General features: G+C 42.4%; 1 protein-coding gene across 1 annotated transcript in view; it reads right to left on the bottom strand.

Moving 5' to 3' along the window:
• Positions 1 to 6,589: 6,589 nt before the first annotated feature.
• tshz2 (teashirt zinc finger homeobox 2) overlaps positions 6,590 to 21,124 on the bottom strand; it is a 38,123-nt gene continuing 23,588 nt past the window's right edge. Inside the window, exon 2 of the mRNA XM_084554120.1 lies at positions 6,590 to 10,313. Coding sequence (XP_084410246.1) covers positions 7,273 to 10,313 — 3,041 coding nt within the window. The 3' untranslated portion in view covers positions 6,590 to 7,272. The remainder of the gene's footprint in view (positions 10,314 to 21,124) is intronic.

The following is a 21,124-nucleotide window of genomic DNA, read 5'->3' on the forward strand; positions in this document are numbered from 1 at the left end:
GCTGTTAGAAAGAGTAAGTTACATCTAGGTATGCTCTGCATGCTGCTGCCAGCGGGGTCTGGGAGCCACCGGTACTTTCACCATCATGCTGGGAATAACCATATATCTAGCGGGTGCCTCGTCCAACAGGAAGCTGTAGTCAGTTGCTATCTTGTTCCTCGTGGCGCTCGCTGTTTAGATCAGTTTATCTTTGAAGAACATTTAAAGCCCCCTTGTCACACACACTGGCACTCTCCCGTATCAGAGCCTCTCAAAAAATGGGTTTCTGTTGGCTCCAATCTGACACAAAGTGACTGGGTTTCTGTTTGCTCCCAGCAGTGAGTCTTTATGGCTCATGCTCGGATATGTTTCGTTCTCCAGCTGAGTCTCTGTTATCCACATTAAAGCTCTGGATGCAGCCGGGAAGTCTTAGTTCCACGTGCCATTGAACTATTTATCTGCATTGATTTGTGGTTTCTTGACGTATTTGTATTGACTTAACCTTAAGCTGTGATCTGACTAATCTTGAAAGAGTACTCCACAGTTATAGCATTACACATGTTCAGATACATGGACAGTTTAAAGACAAGGATCAAAACTGATGCAATACCATCTAACAACTTGTCTTTTTTTGTGCCATGCTTTCTTCCTCCTCATCAAAACTGGCTCCTACAGTCCCCACAATGCATTTTTACTTCTGACAAGTTGGACAATTAGGTGTGGTATGTCAGTGGTCGGTGGCTATACTGTAGGAGCTGTGTTAATCGAATCCAGAAGTGACACAACTTAAGGCAGTTTATCAGGTTTCATGCAGCTTCATCTTGTGCTTCAAAAGCTGTTCTCTCTGAGTCCTGGAGAGATACTGATGTGTAATATTTCCTTCTAATGAGAAATGCATTCACATTTTTTGTCCTAATATTGTAAAACATTGATGATGAAGGAATTTGATGAAATCTTTTAAAACTGGAGGCAGCTGACTTTTTAATTTTTCTACTATTCGCCACACAAATTATATTTTAGCCACGGCATGTGTGTAAGAATGGAGTGTGGTTTCACAGTGGTGTCTCCAGCAGCTGCCATCTTGGTTAATACTCCCACAGCTAATCTACGCAGAGCCCACGTTGTAGCCTACGCAGGTTCCTTATGACGCTCTCAGCACTTACACCAATAACCACCTTCCTAATATTGTGTAGGTCTCCCTTGTGCCTCCAAAACAGTTGTGACTCATCAGAGAATGGACATGGGGCTTCTGAGGGTGTCCTGTGATGGGGGATTTGGGTCCTATGGATTAAGGAGAGGGGCGTTTGGAGGCCAGGTCCACACCTTGTGCTGTTCTTCATGTTTTTTTGAGTTGTTCCTAAACCGTTTTTGTGTGTGTGTCTGTGTCAGGCTGTATCCTGCTGGGGGTGGCTGCTGCCATCAAGGAGTGTCATTGCTATGGGGTGGGGGTGCCTGGTCTGGTGTAGGTGGGTGGTACATGTCTAAGTAACAACCACATGAAAAAAAAAAAAAAAAAGGGTCACACACTCTAAAAGGTCACGATGGAGCATCAGCATCATTCTGCAACTATGCTAGTAGGCAGCTGGTCAGTTGCATTGAGTTTCTCTCTATGCTTCCAGAAATGGGATTTGGAACTGAGCGGATCAACTAACAAGATTTACTTTGACTGAAATCACTGCCACACAGAAAGAGTGACGACATCTGAGGACATCTGAGCAGATGTTGTATAAGAGGAAGAAGGAGGAGCAATTTATTTGGCTACCGAGAGAGGTGGAAGAGGGTTGTGTTGCGGGTTACGTTTCTGAGGAGGTGCACGTCATGCTATGCCATAGGGTGCAGATGAGACGCAGAATCCTAAATGTAGCAGACGAATTCAAAAATGGACAAAGAGGTGGAGCTGAAGCAGACAGCTAGGATGTGAGCCTGTGAGGCCACCCACCTGTCACTCACAGCAACCAAGCCCTTAATAATGCATAACTTTGAGCCTTGATATAATCAATAACAAATTTAGCTCTAGAGACTAAAACAGCTTTGCACCAGGCTGTAAACATGTTTATTTCTGAACATTTTAACCTGGAAGGTTGACTCACTCTCAGATCCAGCCTCAAGTGGACATCTGAGGAACTTATTGTCTCTTTTTTGTCATCACTGTTGGTTGGACACTGAACAAATTCTTGAAGAATGCTGGATTTTACTATTTTTTTTTTCTTTAAAAAACATGTAGACATTGATTTTATGATCTCTCCCCTGCCTTTACTCTCAGCCTCTCTCCACAATTCTGTCAATTCTGTAGCTGCAGCGCTTTTTATCGTTTTCCAAACATAACTCAACTCCCCGGTAAGAGTTCAAACAACAGACTAATCCACTGACTCAAATTTGGACGTCCCCTCTTCTTCTGTCACAAGATCCAATGTGATCAAACATGTTTCCAGATGTAATATTTATTTACAGCTCATCCATGCTGTAATCCTTTTAGATGAGTTGCACATGTTCTTACCAGCGCATTAAAGCCTCCTAATAAGCGTAGGTGTCACCCCTGTCTCTGGTGTCTGGCCATTCTGCGGTTTTTCTCTGCGAGTCCAGAGATGCTCGGGGAGGCACAAGCAGCCAGTCGGCAAGAATTAGAGCAGCGTCCATGATTGTGCTGACGTCTGCAAGGGGCTAGGCTGGAGATTAAGCCCAATAAAAACGTGTGATTTGTTGCTTTCATATTTGGAGGATGTCAGCTTCAATTTGAGCTAGCACGCTGCCTCGAGGCAAGCTGGGTGACAAATATGAAGGATGCACTGATGAACTGCTGGCAATCAAGTGTTAGTTCTCTCATGCACTTTATGACGGCAATGAAAGCCTCCGCACATTGTTGCACGGAGGTTTGGCAAAAGCTAATGGCATCATTTTTTTGTTTATTATAATCTGATGTATCGGTTAAAAAGGGAGCAAATTTGATTTATTTAGTCATCCTTTGTTCACTTGTTTTGCTCTGAATCAATTTAGGATTTTGCTAAAGGCTTCTGCTCCTGAAAATGTACGATGCTTCACCCAGCGTGTTAACAGTTTACGTAAAGTCCCACTGTTTAGCATTTATAAGGACGCCATAAATGGTTTATAACACACTATAAATTGTTGCAACCTCATTTAAGTGTTTAAACGAATAAGATATTGAATTGAAATTTGAATAAAGGATAAACAAATCCTTTACATTCTTTAATATAGCAGAATCAGAAATAATATTTAAAGCCTGGCTCACAGGTAACACCAGAAATGTGGAATTATTTATAGCGTGACATCAGTGAACATATGTAATTATTGCGCAACAATTACAGAGCATTAATAGGATCTTGGGTCGTCTGAACGCTATCAGGAGCGAGGATGGACCGACTGTTTAAGATTCTGGAAGTTTCAAAATACCTCATGCATTATAACTGAAGCTCTACCCCGAGTTTAATCCTTTTTGCAAGTGCTTCATCAACCTTCAGCTTTTCTGACAAGACAGAAGTTTCAGCATGTATGATTAATAAGATACAAATGTGCAACTGATATTTGATAAATGACTTGGGTTTCATATTCATGATGTACAATGAATATGCAGCACCAGGGGCTTAGGCCTACTTGATTGATCAAATGTATTCCATTCATCACTTATTTTTTTTGCATAATTAGCATATTTGAAGCAACACCATTAACAGCGGAGGACTATGGGGCTATTTGGAAGATGTGATGTATGTAAGGGAGCAGGCGTACATGCATAACTCTTTGTCTTGTCGTTTTCTCAGGAGGAAGAATTGATTATCAAGCAGATTCCGCGGCTTATTATTAACAGAAGAGGAGAAGGGGAGACGTGGCGTTGTTTTCCTCTATATTTCCAAGTATTTGCTCAGCCACATTTGAGAGTAATATCACGTCACTATGTCTGCGGTTGTACAATGTAAGTATGAGACAATAAAATGTTCTAATGTGTGAAAAGGAATGGAGAGAAGTAATGCTCTTTCTGGGATATTTCTCAGAGGGACGTAATAACCTGAGGACTTTGGGGAGAATAAATGGGAGAAAAGGGAGTTAGGATGTGGGTCATTATGGCTATAAGTTCTAAAGCCCTTCATTAAACACATGAGCTAGTCATTACCCTGCTGCTGTGTGATGAACATTTTGAACCCTCCTCCTCCTCCCCCCCTTCCGCCCCCACCTCCGGTTTACAGGCCAGATGATGCAGTGAATCCATGCTTGTCTGGCGCGGGGCAAAGCAAAGTCAGGCTCAGTGTAAATGTTTTGTGTGTACCGAAGCAGGAAAATTCTGATGCACATTCGGCCTATTACGGCACATCAGCATCAGCGAGACGCACGCCAGTGCAAGCAAGGAGCGTACACTTATCATTATTTGATAGCATGTTTAATGACAGATTGACAAAGGATTTGCAAATGTGAGCTGGCGTCAATTTTGTCAAGGTCGGGTTTCAGTGCGTCTGCAGTGCAACTTACACTCATGTGCATAATTAGATTTTTTCAACTAAGCTATTAGAAGTAGTTTAGAAAGTAACTCCAAGCTGGGAATAATGTAAGGACGCCTAATGTTTTCAGTCAGACTGTGAGATATCGGTGAGGCTTTTGAACGTTTCAAAACTATTTCAACGCTGAACTTTAGTAAAATCAATGATACTAATAGTGAAAATAATAAACTGTGTATGCGTGGGCTGTAGATATTGACTGGCTGCACTACACTTAGAGTGACATGAGACTCTATCCATTGTAAAGCTTATTTATTTTTATTCAATAAAACCGCTGATGGAGTCAAGCTTCATCCCTGCATCATCCACCCATCAGCTAATGCAGATCCGCTGCAGAAATATGTTTACTTTTTTTTTGCCCGTGTGCGAGCATGTTACTGTGATTAATATGTGTGACAATCACTTTAAAGATTGTGCACGTGCCTGAGCATGTGTGTGGGTGTGTGCGTGCAAAGGAGGCTGACTGTAATTAGCCGTGACATGTTATATATACGCGAGTGATTATAGCAGTTAATATGCAAACATCCAAAATGAATTAATATAAAGCATCAAAGGAATCACAGGTTTAGTTCACTTAATTACCTGTGATGTGTTATTTTGAGTGTATCAGTATTGAATAAGTATAAATCCATATTAAAGAGAAACATTGGATTTCCATCCACTACTCTTTATGCACCTTTTAATGATTGCTGATTGCTTGTTAATAATCGTATTAACCTCATAAAGTTTGTGCAGCCACACAGCATTTTTGTGCACAAACAATAAATCCCAGCACTGACTTTGACTTATTAAAGGAAATTATGGGCTGGGACAACTAATTTCCTTTTGTGACTGCACTGATGATGGCATTTTTCTTTAGTTAGCCTTGGGTGAATCTCTGCTACGTTGCGCTGATGCCACAAAATGCACCCGCATCCCAAATACGCTCAGAATAATGATTTGGATCAACACACTGCTGTCAAGCCAGAACAATGCGCGTTTTCAATAAAATTGGTAAACCCTGCCTTGCAACGTAACATGTTCTGTTTAGTTAGCAAAACGCAAGGCCCCACTATTAGCTTGAACTCATAAACACGGCCGATTGTGTTCTCATCTCTCTGCTGCGGCTTAAGAACAATGCTTGCTTCAATTTAAAATAAGTTGCTCCTCTAAAACGTAATGGCCCCACAGACAAATCAGAGATCCATCGGCAAAGAAAGGCACTAAATAATTTATAGCTTTAATCTGCTCACTGAGGTGTGTGGTCTTTGACAGTAATTATAAATGCAGGGAGAAATTATAGCTGAATACTTTAACTGCATTAGGAGTCATCTGATGAAGAACGTGATTGCCTGCTCATTTCCAACAATAGGGGGCAAGTTGGTGTCACAGCATTCAAATCACCACAGTGCCCATGTGCTTTTTCCCATTTACCATCAAATGTCAGTTGCCTGTTATAAAATAGAGATTTGATGGGTGGAGGTAATTGAGGACTTGATTGCTTGAAAAGAGATGAATTGCATGAAATGTTTATGAATTTAGAAGGCAATTATTTTTAATAGCCTTGAAATAATAGAGCTGGAGGAAATATGTTTAATTGTTATGATACCATCTTGCAGCAACAGCAGCGGCGTTCGCAGGAAAGCAATAAAGTCTGACAAGGAGATATATCTTAGAAGTGTATCTAAAAGTCACGAGGTAAAAAGAGAGTGTGGTGTGCTGCTACTGGTATATGTCTCGCGCAGGTTCTCAGCAGACTGAATGGATGAGCAAGATATTTGGAATTTAAATATAAAGTACAAGGTTTTTTCTCAGTTTCTTTGAGAAAATATGGAATTTAAGGCAAGTTATATGAAAATAATGGAATATTCTTGAAATAAAGGCAAACAATCAGTACTCAGTCATCTTTGGTAACTTAAATGTACAAATATGTTGAATTTGTGTTTTCCTGTAGTAAAATTTAACATTTTTGCATTGTCAGTTGACAAAAAGGCAAATCTATTATATATTTAATTGAAAATGTACCTACTATATGTTTAGAAAATGACCATAGGAGGAAAAGACAAGACTACAAAACACAAAAATACAAGCCATTATCAAATGTTAACTCTTTATTTGAATAAGTAAAAAAGGTGCAGGTATCACAGGTATCATTTATCTTGCTGTTTTCCTTGTTGCATGAAACACACAATTTTTTTTTTCTTCTAAAATATATTTACATGTGAAATATTTCCAAACCGTCTAATTATTTTTGAGTCATGTACAGAATCCGAGTCTAAACTGGTGATTAAACATTTATTAAAGTGCTTTTTTTTCCTCTTCTATCATTGCAACACAAAACATCTTTACATAGCAATACACTGTACAGGTCTGGATGTGTGTTATCGTGAGTCGGGCTACCTGTTTTACCAGCTGCACGTCTGTGCAGGTGTACTGGATCACAGAGGTTGTAAAGTACAATTAGTTCATTATTTTGCCTTTGAAATACAAGTGAGACTTGACATATCATACAAATAAATAGTAGTCATAGCCAGGGCTATTGCATGCAAACATCAGCATTATGTTTCTTCAAGCAGTAATACAATTCATTACTGGTGATGCATTTGAGCAGGGTGCAAAAGTATCTCTTAGTGTTTCCTTACACAGTTTCTAACCAGTGTGTCTTTGCCGTACGCCATGATTTTTTTGTTTTTTAAAAAAGTCATAATGATGCACACTACACAATGCTAATTGAAAAATGGTTGAAATATCTGACCCGTGTATTAAAATAAAAAAAGGAAGAAAAGGGAAAAAGTGATGATAACATGAAAAACTACTCCTTGTCCATTTCCACATATTGTGAATGGTTGTCCGGGGATTTGCTGTGAGTTTTACTCAAATGGAGTTTGACTGCGTGATTACTTGCAAATGTCCGACAGCAGAGCTTACATTTGAACTTTGAATCAATGTCCTCCTCCGCGACTAGAGCCTCCGTGGCTCTGACACTGAGGGCCTTCGACAGTTCTGGCTCCTCTACCTTCGTATGGTGCTCTACGGGCATTTTGCACATGTCTTTGATTTGGAACCCGAGATGGGATTCCAGATGGGAAATGAATCCGGCCGGTGACCTAAACTGGGAAGCGCAGTCATTGCAGTAGAAGACCGGGTGGCCTGTGTCCATGTTCTTCAGAAATTTGGTCCCTCCTGTTTTCCTCAGTTGGTATTTTACATTTGCTAACCAATGGCTTATGGTGGTCATGGACAATCCAGTGAACTTGGAGATGTGCATCCGTTCCTGAGGGCCAAGGTCTGACAGCAAGTACTTTCCCTCCGAGGTCTGGAAGAGGCTGGAGGCAAACTGAGCTTGTAGGATAAGAAGATGGCGAGGATTCCAGTTTGACTGCCTACCCTTACGCTTGTGGACGGAGTATACGTCGGCGGAAACATCCTCAAAGCGCCTAACATCTGATTCCAGTTTCATGGTCGGAATTCTTGATGGTATGGAAGGTTTTGGTGTGGTGGCTTTTGGAAGAACTTTAACCATATCAGCAATGTCAGACAGAGCGTATTTCTGGGGCATCGGGGTGGAGGACTGTAGCAGTAAGGAACTCGCCTTGCTGTGTTTAGATTTGGTCAGGTCTATTGGCTGGTCATCGGTAACAAAGAGAAAGGGGTTATCAGGCCTGTTTCTTATAGGGTTTCCAAGCATTAAAGCCGGTTTCTCACTGCTACGGTTAATGTCAGCAAAAAGAGACTGTGTGTGAGCAGATAGTTTATCTACTCTTGAGTTATTGGGCTTATTTGCTTTTCCCAGATGATTGTTCAGAACTGACTGCAGCGCACTAAGAGGGTTTATGCCAAGTATATCCGGAGTGTCACCGAGAGGCTCTGAAGTAGTGCTGCGTCCATTGCTGGCAGTGGGGCTCGGTGTCTTGCCTCTGTCAGAGAAATCTGGGCTCAACTTCCCTTTGATCGCTTCACTCCCTTCATTCACACAGTCTGCATCAAGCTTTGAAGAGGAAGAGGAATCATCCTGACAATCGCTGTCATCATTCTCCACCAGATCAAACTTAATATTCTGACTTTCTTTACCATCGCTAATGCCAACCTTTTCTTTTTTGATGTCCACATTTTGATGCTGTCCCTGGGGAGCCTCAACTCCCACATCCCCGTGGTATAACTTCCCCTTTGGGGCAATCGGTCTCAGCTTGTGGTTAAATGTCTGCTTTAGCTGAGTAGGGGGAGACGCAGAGAGAGGGGCGCTTTTGATGATGCCAGAGAGCTGATAGGCAGCATGAATGCTCGGGTAGGCACTCCAGCTTGGTGTCCCTGTTTGAGCTTTATTGATGGCAGAGGCCACTGTGTTGGCTAAAGATTTAAGAATGTCCCCTCCTCCACCTGAGTCCTGTTCAAGATCCTCCTCACGGAGATAAGGGTACTTAAAAGCCCCATTGCCTGTCTTTTGATCCTCGCTCTCTTGCTTGTCATCTTTAGTTTCAGTTTCTTCCATTTTGTCTGATGTACCTTCCCCCTGGCTATCCTTCTCACTGCTCCCAGGGGAAGGATTTTTTGGAGACACCTTTTCTCCCTCAGTGTCACTGGCAGCAGGCTCAGCTAAACCCTGGATCTTCTCTATGGCCAGGGGGTCGAGCGCTAACTGTTTACCCTTTTTAGAAGCTGAGTTAGTGACTTTAATGAAGTGTCCTGTAACCATCATATGCGTGGTGAGTTGCTGAAGAGTGTCGTGGGAGCTTCCGCACTCCATGCATTTGAGAATCTGAGACTTGCACGTCTCAAACTGCCAGGTGTAACTCGCCCCATTCTGATATCCATATCGATTATTGTTAGCATTTGAAATGGCAGCGGCCCGTTGTGCCTCAGTGTAGCCGGCCAGACCGGTCGTAGAGTCAGGGGAGCAAGGTCTTGTCGTTTCAAAGGCCCGTTTCTTTGCTGGTGGCAATAATTTGGGTGTGATCACTGGGATTGGCTCTTTTAAAGGCACTTTTTGGTAATGTTTAGTTTTAATCATATGGACGCTCAGATCCTGGAGTGAGTCAAAAGAATGACCACAGAACATGCACTTCAAAACCTTCTGTGCATCCTCCTTCCCTTCCATATCTTGCAGATTTCGTTTCCTAGATTTAGAAGAGGAGGCGGAGGAATTACTCTGTTTGCTGTGGTTGTTGTCTTGGTAGTGTCCACTCTTGTTCATGTGGACTGTCAGCTCCACAAGAGTGTCGTAAGCAGCGCTACAATCCTTACAGCGGAATCGGCTGGCTCCCGTGAACACTGAGCCACAGGGTTTGGTGGTTTGCCTATACAAGTGGACAGAGCTAAAGAGGTTGGGTTTGGATGCAGGCTTTGGAGAGAATGTCTGCTGCAAGGTCTTAGAGAGAGCATCCTGGTGCCAGTCAAACTCATTCTTGGCGCTTCCATTGGTGCTGTCACAGTTGGCTTTGCTGGTGTTTTTGCCCATTTTCAAGTCCATCCCGATCCCTGTCCAGTAGGAATCTGAGAGAAAGTTTGCATAGGCTGCCCTCATTTTCTCCAAGCTGCCGCCCATATCCTCTTTATGTTTGGAGGTGCGACTTTCTTCATCCCTCTGACTCTCGGGTGGCGATGAGGTTTTGAAGTCTGAGAGTCTGTCACTGGTGTCGCTAAGGCGTGACTCCAACTCTGCCTCTTGATTGGAAAGGACACTAACGGGAGAGTTCTGGTTGCTATAGGTGTTAGTGCTCTTGTTGTCTAACTCCCTGTCCTCACACACTTTCGGGCTGGTCTTCTCTGAGCATTCCTCTTCGGTCTGAGTGTCGTTCTCTCCGTCTTCTTCAACAATCGAATCCTGAAGAGCTGCGTCTTCATCTGGCATGTACACTGGAAAGGAAAGAGACATGGAAAACAACATTAAAATACTGTGCAATTAATTCATTTATCAAGTATAAACCATTTAGGACAGCATAACGACGGCTGCTCTGTGCCTTGGGAGGTGGACATAATGTTTGTGCTAACAGACTGCTGCTGGTGTAACAGCACCATTTGATTCACGACAGGCCATTGACTTAGTGCTGTGTCCAAGGTTTTCCTGGCCTCAAGTTGAGATGTTTACAACAATCATTGGCCACTGAGTGACAAAAGGAAATTGATTCTACTGGGGCCTGTTAAGTGTTATTGCAAATGACCTATTCCATGGTGATTATGGATGCCTCAAAACTGCAATGAAAATGTAAGCCTTCTGCTCTGGATAACATCTCAGCCTGCCTGAAGCTACATGTGAGGAATGGCTCAACATAAACTCAGATATTCTAATGCCCCAAATTGATGTTAAAAAAAAAAAAAAATGAAAGGCTTGATTACTTCAGAAGGCATTTAGCCACTATTACAAAGTTTCAATAATCTGTAATTCAACATGAGGGAAATGATTTTGTCGCCAGCAAAAATAAAGCGGAATAAAAATATGTTGCCATCGTGACGGCTGATGGTGATGTAGACGTTGATCACGCTGGTGGAAATGCTGATTCAATTTGCAGTGTTAAAAAACAGACAATTACACAAAATTTCTAAAGATTACTGGCAATCTGTCACGTCATTATATTTTCCCTGACAGTCTCATAAACAGCAATTACTTCTTTCATTATTCACCTGTTCATTCTCGCAACTCATAGAGCACAAACATTATTGCTTCAATTAACAGATAATTAAACAACAGTATTTCTAATTGACACATTTCCCATCATCCAATTAGCGGGAAAACTCTGACTCAGCACAGAGGTTATTTCCAGTGGCTACAGGATCTGCTTGGCATAATATGAAGACAGAAGATTAAAATAACCTTTCTGACAATCATCGTTTCAGATTATTTTTAATCTAACCACCATGCAAACCGGGCTCACAGTATCACAGCCTACGTTTGCGTATTTTCTGAAGACGTCCTGCAATAAATGCAGTTTGCCAGAGTTGTCACATATCTGAGATATTTTCCGCCTCATAGTCATGCTGGAGAATGTGCATTTTGGGAGAGATGTGGCAGATGTGCTACGAGTTAAATATGAATGGGACATAACAGCCTTGTCCAGGCACTTATGCATTTCATGTTGTTAATATTTCTCTCCTGAATAGAGGGCACTCCACAAGGGGATGGCTGAAGCCGAGCACTCAGGAGTCCCACACTGGGCAGCCCATAGAATGTCTTTTTTGCCTTCTGAAAATAAGACTTTTTTTTTTTTTGTATCAATATTTCACAAGTGCCTCAAGAGAAACCCTGGAGATGAACTGCTTGCCAGCTAATGGACGGGGATGGAGATGGGATTCGGACTTTCAAAACAAACACGCAGAATGGGGCCTGGCGAACAAGAGCCTGCAGTGAACACACACCCAGGAGCCCCAATGTGCCGTGACCTTGATCCACCGCAAGAGAGATGTTTTGATTGGCCAGCCGAGATCAGGGATGGCCTCCAAAACACCCTTGATGCTAAGGGAGAGAGTTGTCAAGAGCACAGAGGTATGTTTTATTTATAGTCTTATATATAGTATTCACAGTGAAGGAGAACTCCAATGGCTATGACAAGCTCCCAGTTGATGTCCTCCCTCTTCAAAGTCATCACTAAAACTGAAGGACCGGTAACACCAAAGTGGGGAGATGAGCATTTTTCCAGTCCAGTGGTGGCTAAGTAGAAAATTGCTCATTCCTAGGACACACTATAATTCACAGCACAGGCGTTGTCCTGCATTTTTTATGTACCTTAAAAATCACCAATAAACGCAGCTCATTTGACCCTATTAGCAGAAAAGAAGTGCATTTTACAATGAATGGATAAGCACTGTTTTCCAGGAACATGGACTTTATCAATTTTAATGTGAATGTTTGTCCTTATCTTGGTATTTGAGGATGGAATTGACAGAGATTAACAGCTGCCCTTCCTGCTGTTCTACGGCTTTCTATCAGATGCCCTAAGTAGCAGACATCCAGAGGCACCAATTAACCTTCTGGGAGGGATCACTCCAAGATACCCGCATGTCTAACTCTGCTCCACACACCATTTGTAGCTGCGCTTTGCCAGCTCTTGATCTACTACAGCACTGCTGCCGTGCCAGGCTGCATTACTCTGTAACACAAGATCAGATTCAAGGACAATGGCAAAACAACGGAACACCTACCTAAGATCATTATATTATGTTTCTCAAACAGCCGCTGTGCTTCATAAAACAACATAGTTGGAACTTGCACGTCATCTTGTTAAACAAAAGTGACCAGCTATTGCTTGTTCTAGGTAAAAAAAATAAAAAAAGAACAGGAAATGCCTGCTTTGAAAATGTTGTCTCTGAAGTGAGGCAACTCCCAGCCTAACTAGCCTTACAAAACAAGACGCTGGCGTGCCCTGCCTGAGATTTAGCATGTCATAAACTGCTGTAAAGCCTCCAATCTGTGTCACTACAAATTTATATCTTCAGACAGAGATATGCAAAGGTCAAAAAACCTGAGGTGTCCATCATAAATCAGGCGGCTGAAGTGTTTATAACCTTTATCCGTTAGAACAGACTCTTGGCATAGAGAGGCCTGGATTTACAGAAGCAGCAGCTTGTTTCTGAGCCAAAACACTTTCCCCCCCAACATCTAGAAAAACCTGCTAACTGCATAGAAAATCGTACATTTTATTTACTGCTACCTACACGGCAGCATGCTGTCCAACTGGATTGGTGCTAAAGCCTTTTATGACAACATATTTACGACTCAACTTTAGACATCAGTATCTTCATGGAGTGCAACCCCCCACCCCCCCTCCTCCTCTGTGAGTCTATTCAGAATGTGTCAATCACTTTTAGAAATGTACACGACAGCTGTGAAAAGGCATTCTGTTTCATATTTTAACATCCGAGTAGAAACTTTTGTAATGGTGAGAACATCAACATTTATCCCTTGGAAGGTCAACATTTCCTTCATTAATCTGACAAGCCACAGAGAGTTAGCAGCTTGAGGAGCTTAGCTAATGGACAGCTGCAATGCCCATCGCAGGACTTTGCGAGTATCCGAGGTAACACTATCTTCAGAGAAGATTGGGTAATTCATAGGTGCCAGTGACAGGTCTGCACGTCTGTGCCACTTTCCCCAGCGCTCTCCGGTTGTCTCAAGCTACAGTTTTTGCTGCTCGCAAATCAATATCTCTTTTTACTTCTCATTGATTGCCTAGCGGTGGGACCAACCTAAGCAGGACTGTTATGACATTTCTAGATTTCCCCCTGTCCTTGGAACAATCAATTACACGCGCATGGCAATCAAAACCTCTTTGCAAAATGAACCTGCTCCATGACATTTTCATCTCCTGGATTTATGCCATGTGAAGAAAAAAAAAAGGGCAGGAAAAAAAAGAAAAGGAGGCTTGCTGGATAAGCAGAGCACACACTAACAACGCAGGTCAGGATCGCTGAGCAGTCTCTAGGCTGCCTCAGTAAATGTAGTCTTGTGTGTCTGTTTCTCCTTTGTGCTTTCACTTACTTGTAAGCAAGGCACCCAGTTAATTGTGTCTGTACATTTAGAAACACTTAGTCACAGTGCTCATCTGTTGTTATAAATAGGTGTGAAATGTCAGTCAAAAAGTACTTGGTGTACAAAATTCCAAGCAAAGTTGTGAAGTTTTTTTTTTTTTTTTTTACTTGCAATGACGGAAACAGGATGATGGTGTGTTTACAAAAGTCACCATGATGTGATTGCCTCACTGAGCTATCATTAGACTGAGACACATGCCACAAGGTTTAATATTTGACAGCGATTCCTGACTAACTCGGTGAGAAGTGCACGTCAAGATCAAATAGATACATTGTCAGACATCCTGATGATAGCCTTGATGACACAAGTTAATTCTGAACCGAATCACATGAGAAATGGCGAAGACCTAATTCTGAGCCCCGGAGCCATCTGTAAAGATCTGTAAACACCTCTCTCTTCATTGTTCCCTGTCAGGAAACAGTCTCCCCGAGCCCAAGGACACTGCAGAGTAAAGAGAGAACAATCACACTCAGGCTGCTCCCTTTGACAAAATTTGTCTGGAGGTTAATTGATATCACAGAATGAAATAGTTTCTGACTTGCTTTTTAAATAGGAATGTGTCATTAGATCCCATCTGACCCATTATTTAGTTTTCAACGCTTCTCTGTTAAATGACTCCGATGATGCACTTAGCAGACTTCAGGACTGTGCAGACAGACTGTAACTGAGTCCGGATCACGTTGTCTTTAGCTGCAAATGGTTATCAACGGAACTGTGGTGCATGTTTTGGTAAAAGCAAAAAGGGCAAAAATAGATGAGATAATGTGAAGTGGGTTTAAAAGCAGCCATGAACCCCCACAAAGCGATTTTGTCAGATCTTTCTGAGGCTCCGACTGAAAAACCATGAGACGGAAACACTCGTTAATTTTTGTATGCATGAAGGAGATGTTACTTAAAGCGGATTACGTACTTCACTAAACACAGCCTATTCATGCAGATAAATGCCTTGCTTTCATACACCCTCAACTTTAATATTTAATAGTCTAATATAATCAAATAAAAACTCGCAGCTCAGAAAAGACATGGACAACTTGAGGACAGATTGTGAACACAACAAATGGTACAATGTGCTCAGATGGACCCGGAGCCAGATTAATATGATAGGATCGCAAATATGACACCATATCCTGCCATCTGGCTGTTCATTTGGGCAAAAATGATCACAATAATTATGGCAATTAATCAAAAATGTTTTCCCAACCAACATTCTGTTAACTAAAAACACGAAGAACTTTGGAATGCACAATCAACACACTAATAAACACGCGGGAAAAAAATATCACGCAGCCTCTGAGCGTGTTTAGTCTGAGTAATGGTAGCATGTTTATGTAATGACACAAATGTGGGAATCTCTAAAAGACTGTCTTTGGATGTTGCACGGATGCTAATCATGGCATTTACTGAGCCACATCAGATTGCGGCGCCTAACTCCAGTAGCGCCTTCTCTCCATGATGTCACTGAGCGACGCTGCTCCTTTTGATGCCTACTAGAAGCTTCTGCTCCAAGACGCATCAGTCGGCCCGCTGCCTAATTGGAAGTGAGCGGTGGGAGAGCATTGCAATCTGCACTCCAGCACCTAAGTCATCACTTTGAACGTGCCACAGCCGCCACATCACATGCAGTTGGCTGGTGTTGCATCTCACCAAAGGGTCCTCTATCAGCACCGGAAGAGACAATTATACATGCAGCATTCCCATCCTGTCACATAGATGTTGTTTTATTTTTTTTTTTTAAGGAAACTAGCAGCACAAAGCCAGGTGAACATTTGCTTTATCTGTATATTTTATTATTAAATGTGTAGAATCAGTCTGAAGTAAGACATTTTATATTAAACGTGGGTGCCATCTAGCTATGCAGATAGTTGGTTTAAATCTGCAGTAGTGTTAAGTATATTTACCATTTACTCAAGTACAATGCCTGGGTCAAATTTTGAGTTACTTCTACATCTTTATAAAACCCTGCAGTAAATAAAGGTCGGATGTATACGTTTCAGGGTAATCTAGCGGCAGAAAAGAAATACAAAATTCATAATTATGTATTAATTTGCGTATAATTAGCTAAAAATATTGTGTTTTGGATATTTACACAGAGAATGCCTGTGTTTCTATGGTAGCCCAGAACAGAAAAATTAAATAGTGACTCTGACCTACACTCTTCAAAGGGGAGAGGGAGGCGAGGGATACTTGATTGTAGTCCGCAACGTGACCACTAGATGCCACTAAACCTTACACACTGGTCCTTTAATATTAGCCACTTACACCAAACATTTGACCTCTTACATTTTAATAATGGTCCATGATAAAATACTACACTGATTTAATGCTTCAAGTACTTTACTTTTTAAAGTCATTCAAATTTTGAAATCAGGATATTTTCCTGTAACCAAATATTTTATGCTGCAGCACTGCTACTTTTACCTTTAAATTAAACTTTTTCTGAGAACCTGTGAGCACCACAAAAAATGTCATATGTATTCTGGCAGAATGCTCAGAAACAGATATCTCAAAATCCACATTTATCCACCTGGCTAGAATCCACTTGGAGAGAAAATATATTTTTAAGCAACCAAATTCTTAAAATTACTAGCTGCTGAATAAGCTGCTGTTTTGTCTAGGCAGTAAAAAATATACTGCACACAGCACGGCTGTCTCCTGTTCTGGCCTCCATCGCTAACAGGCAAAGGTAAATATAAACAATTTGGCGAGTGCTTAGGATGATGTTACAACCGAAGAGGCTCAAAAGCCTCAGTGTATATTTCCCAGATTATGGATGATCTTTTCTGCCCTGGCTGATAAAGTTCCAGTCGGCGGAGCAGAAGCAGGACGGCTTCAGCTCCAGTGTATTTTCCACTATCGGGAGGGGAGCAACCTCTCGGCGCTCTGTCACTTGGTTTCTGAAGAGCCCATGACACGACTCTCCAGGAGCGACATGATGAGGTCTGATGGTTCCTTTCTGCAGAATAGCAGTTTACCCCTCATTCACCCTTATCAGAGAGTGAACCCATCATCTTACAGTACGCCACTCAAACCGCTTCGCATATTGGAGCTGACCAGTAGAGCAAACAGGGCGGTACTAATAAAAGACCATCTTGCTTCGGTTCAAATTTCCCTGATTGAATGTCAGTCAGGAATGTTTGCGTGGCAGCAGGGAGGAAAGTGGGCCATCGTTTAAAGGACCACTGCCTTGAACACATAAGGCCTTTGTTCTAGTTTTATGAGATACTGAGTGAAAGGTATGATGGCCTCCAGTCGCCTGACGTGCTGTTTGTTTTTCATGCCCACTCGCCTGCCTAAATAAAGAGGTTTTCAATTCCAATTCAATCATTGTCTGATGTTTCATAAGCATTTGCTTCAACATTGGATTCTCTTTTATTTTGCATCTGAGAGGCAATAACCAGAATTTAATTGTCTTGAATATTAAATTGGTCTTTTATTTTCTTGTGATCTCATGGTATAATATCAAAAGCTCCTTCACTCTTTGCTCCGTGGACTGTGTTCCATTTAGTTCCCCCCCGAGAGCACTAGATGTATATACAGTACATTGAGTCCCTGCATCATAAACTTTGCATGAACCCTAAACACTGGCCCTCCCAAACAACAACAGCCCTCCATCAAGGTCAGGCCTTGATGAATCTGATAGTGCAGCTGGAGAAGACTGTGTGTATTCTATTAAAACAATCTGCATTTCACTAACTCTTCCCGCCCACTCCGTCCCTGTATGGATCTTTCATTAGATTCTGGATGGGCTCCAGCCAAAGCTTTCCTTGTACAAGCAGTTTTATGCCGTTTTCAGCAAAGGGAGGCATTTTTTTTTTTACATTCCGAGTTCATTAATAGTAGATTGCCACTTTTTCCCTTCATTAAATACAATGAGGCTACAGGGTGAATTTGCAGCTGAAGCATGGTACTGTCAGTTTCTAGTGGGACCAAAGGCTGCTTCATGGCAAGCATAAAGGGAGAGAAGCAAGCCAGCCAAACCTGGAGCTCCGTGGGACAAGACAAGCAACAGTAAGAGAGGCAGAGATGCTTCAAAACAGCCCCGCTCCCTCCTATTCAGATTCATTTTAATGGCAAATTTGTTGTCAAGTGTCCTCCACAAAATGATTAGGGCCCGCTGTTTTCTGAAAAGTGCAAACTTCTGGATTTGCCTGGTGCGCATTGTCACTTTGACAGCCCATTCTGAGAACAATGGCTGCCCAAATAGTGAAATGTGTTGGCACCCAATAGTTGAAAGTTTCCCCTCAAAACAGGCTTTCTGCTGTTTGTGGGTATTCTGCTGTGTTGATATCGAGATGTTGATTAGAATGAAAAAGGGAGCCGGTGAATTGGGCTCCCCAGAGCAGGCACATCAGCCATTGTATGAGATTGACAGTCACTCCATTGAGCCAATTATTTCTGTTCATAAGACCTGTTTCTATAAAAACTGGTTAAAGACTACAGTCATTGTTTGACTGTCTGAATTAAACTGCTGGTAGGATTTACAGAAAACCAACAGCTTTTAATGGCAGTACTGCCCACTTAGTGGTGCTTTTACTGCATGAAATAATTACAGATATAATACTGTTTCCATTAACTGTTAAGGTTGAGCACAATACTTTTACGGAACATATGCATAAAAGGCAAATTATCCTCACGTCATCTACAATAAAAGACACATAATAAAACTAGATGCGACGCTCTCTATATGTGTGGGATGTATGTTCATTAATACCACACTGCAAACATATCCAAGCTGTTCAAATATTGCCACTGGAAAAGTCAGTGCAACAAAAATATTTTCTCTGTGCTATATCCTCATTTAGCCTACGAGTCAGCGGCGTGACATTTCTAAGGTGTTCAGCTATAATGGAGGAGGAGTAGGTGCCGACTGTAAGACGAGTGCAGAGCCCTTTTATTCATTGCATGGGAGAAAGTGGTTAATTTATTGAAAAGAAGGTAGGCGGACGAAGCAGCGGAACGGAACTGATACCCTGCGTGGCTGTAGGTTGTGCACCGAGGGGGAGGAGACAGGAGTGGGAGAAGAGGAGGGGGGAGGAAGAAAAAAAAAAGAAAAAAAAAAAGGAGGTTGAGGGAGGCGGAGACCAGAGCGACAGAGGAACGGTTAATGGAAATGAGTGACAGGCTTTCAGAATGATTTACAACGGGTGGCGCTGCGGCAGAGCCAGCGCTTGATGGATGATCCTGAAAGACGGAGACGAACCATAAATCATGTCTTTGAATCATTGACAGAGATAAAGGAGGGGGAGAAAAAGCAATGGCATTGACGTTCATTCTTCCAATAATGTACATTGACGAGTTACACTACGGAGCCTTAATTAAAAAGTGAACACGGGTCTTCTCCCTCTCTCAACTCAGCCCCCCACCACCGCCGCCGCCGCCGCCCCCTCCTCCTCCTCCCTCCCCCCCGCCGGCTCCTCTATCCCTCTCCTCTCTATTGCGATATCAATGGTAATTAAAGATGCAGCATCCCCGGCCCCTGTCCCACAGCCACTTCCTCCAGCTTCCCACAGCAGCCAGATTAGATAAGTGCTCTGCTAAAAGATAATGTCACCCCTCAACAATATCAATGCGGGTCTGGCCCATTTGTTTCTACATTTGTAAACACACACATAAACGGAGAGGAGCGGGCGACGGGTAGGAGGAGGGTCGCTTTATTTCTTTAAAGCGAAAATAACAAATGAACCAACAGCAACTAAACATTAATGATGCTCAGTTACATATGTTACCATGCAGGTTTTTCAGCGTTCAGGAGGATTCGATTCATTTTTTTTTTGCCAGCGAGTCTGTCCTCCCGCTCTTAAAAATTGTGTTGTTCTGTCTTGAGTGCAGATGGCACTTTGATAAGCAGGAGGAGCCCTGTAGGAGCAGAGAGCCTGAATGAGTGGCATTCCACATCAGCTGAGCTCCCTTAAAGTGCACACAATAGAGCAATGAGGTGAAAGTAATCCTAAACATCTGTCTTATGTGTTCTACACGCACAGGCTGTTTGTTCAAGTTCGAGGAAAGACATTAGCAAGGGGGAGCGAGAGACGGAGAGAGAGAGGATATATCAATTCATGCACTAGTTCTCCAAAGGGATTAAGCGGGGCCTCTGTTGTCTGTCCTCTCGCTGCTCTGGCAAACAAAATGGAGAAGACTGCCCTACTAATGCAAATACCCTCTTTCATGACACACTGTGGCTAGCGTGGGCTCGCTGCAAATTAATACTTAGAACTACTATATCACCGTGATTGTTTTTAATCGTTTGGACTTTATCGTACCCAAGTTTATGCTGTCACATTTGAAGCTTTGAGCTTTGGAGTTTTAGAGGTGTGGTGCTTCTGAGGCCTGGTGGCAGTCTCCTCTGCTCATGTGAGAAAAAGACAAGTGTTGGAGACGTAGCAGGCCTGGTGCGCTGTCCTGTCTGAGGGCTGTGCAGGGGAGATCGGGGGGCAGTCGGTCAGTCCACTGCGTGACGGGATATTCACCGGCTAAAACTGAAAGACACACAAAGCTGTCGCTCTCTCTCTCTCTCTCTCTCTCTCTCTCTCTCTGTCCCTCTCCTGCTGTGAGAAGACATTTTGGCAAGCTAAAATGGAAATGAATACACAATGGTCATCTAGCATTGAAAAGCTGTGGCAATAATATTGGTCAGGCAAAAGCCAGTGCATCTGAGTGTGCGTGTGTGTCTGTGTGCGTGTTTATGAATGATTCATGCTGCAGCTCAACACAAAAGCTCACACACTCAGGCTTCGCACGATTTGAGAATCATTTTCATTTGAAGGCTTGAAATTGTTCATATCATGTTTGATCGCATCCTCGCATCAAAACACAGTTTGATGGACAAGGGAAATAATTACTTGTCATTCATGTGTCTGGGGTTTCTCTTCTCTCCTCTTTTGTTGCTGTTAAACATGTTCCTCTGTTAAACACTTTTCCTTCACCAAACTCCCAAACAGTCCAACCCTGCTTTCAAGTCGAACTCTAAAATGAAAATGAAACAATTTCATTAAATTTACAGAAGAAGAAAATAAACCTGTTTACTCCGTATTTCTGAAAAACTGACTGCTCAGCTGAATGAATCAAACCCTTCGAGCGTAATGAACTTCTTGGAGTCTGTGTCATTAATGGGCGATGGCGCTCGTTGATCTTAAATGGTCTTAAA

This window comes from Chelon labrosus (assembly GCF_963514085.1).
Source record: "Chelon labrosus genome assembly, chromosome: 10".
In the NCBI taxonomy this organism is placed as follows: domain Eukaryota; kingdom Metazoa; phylum Chordata; class Actinopteri; order Mugiliformes; family Mugilidae; genus Chelon; species Chelon labrosus.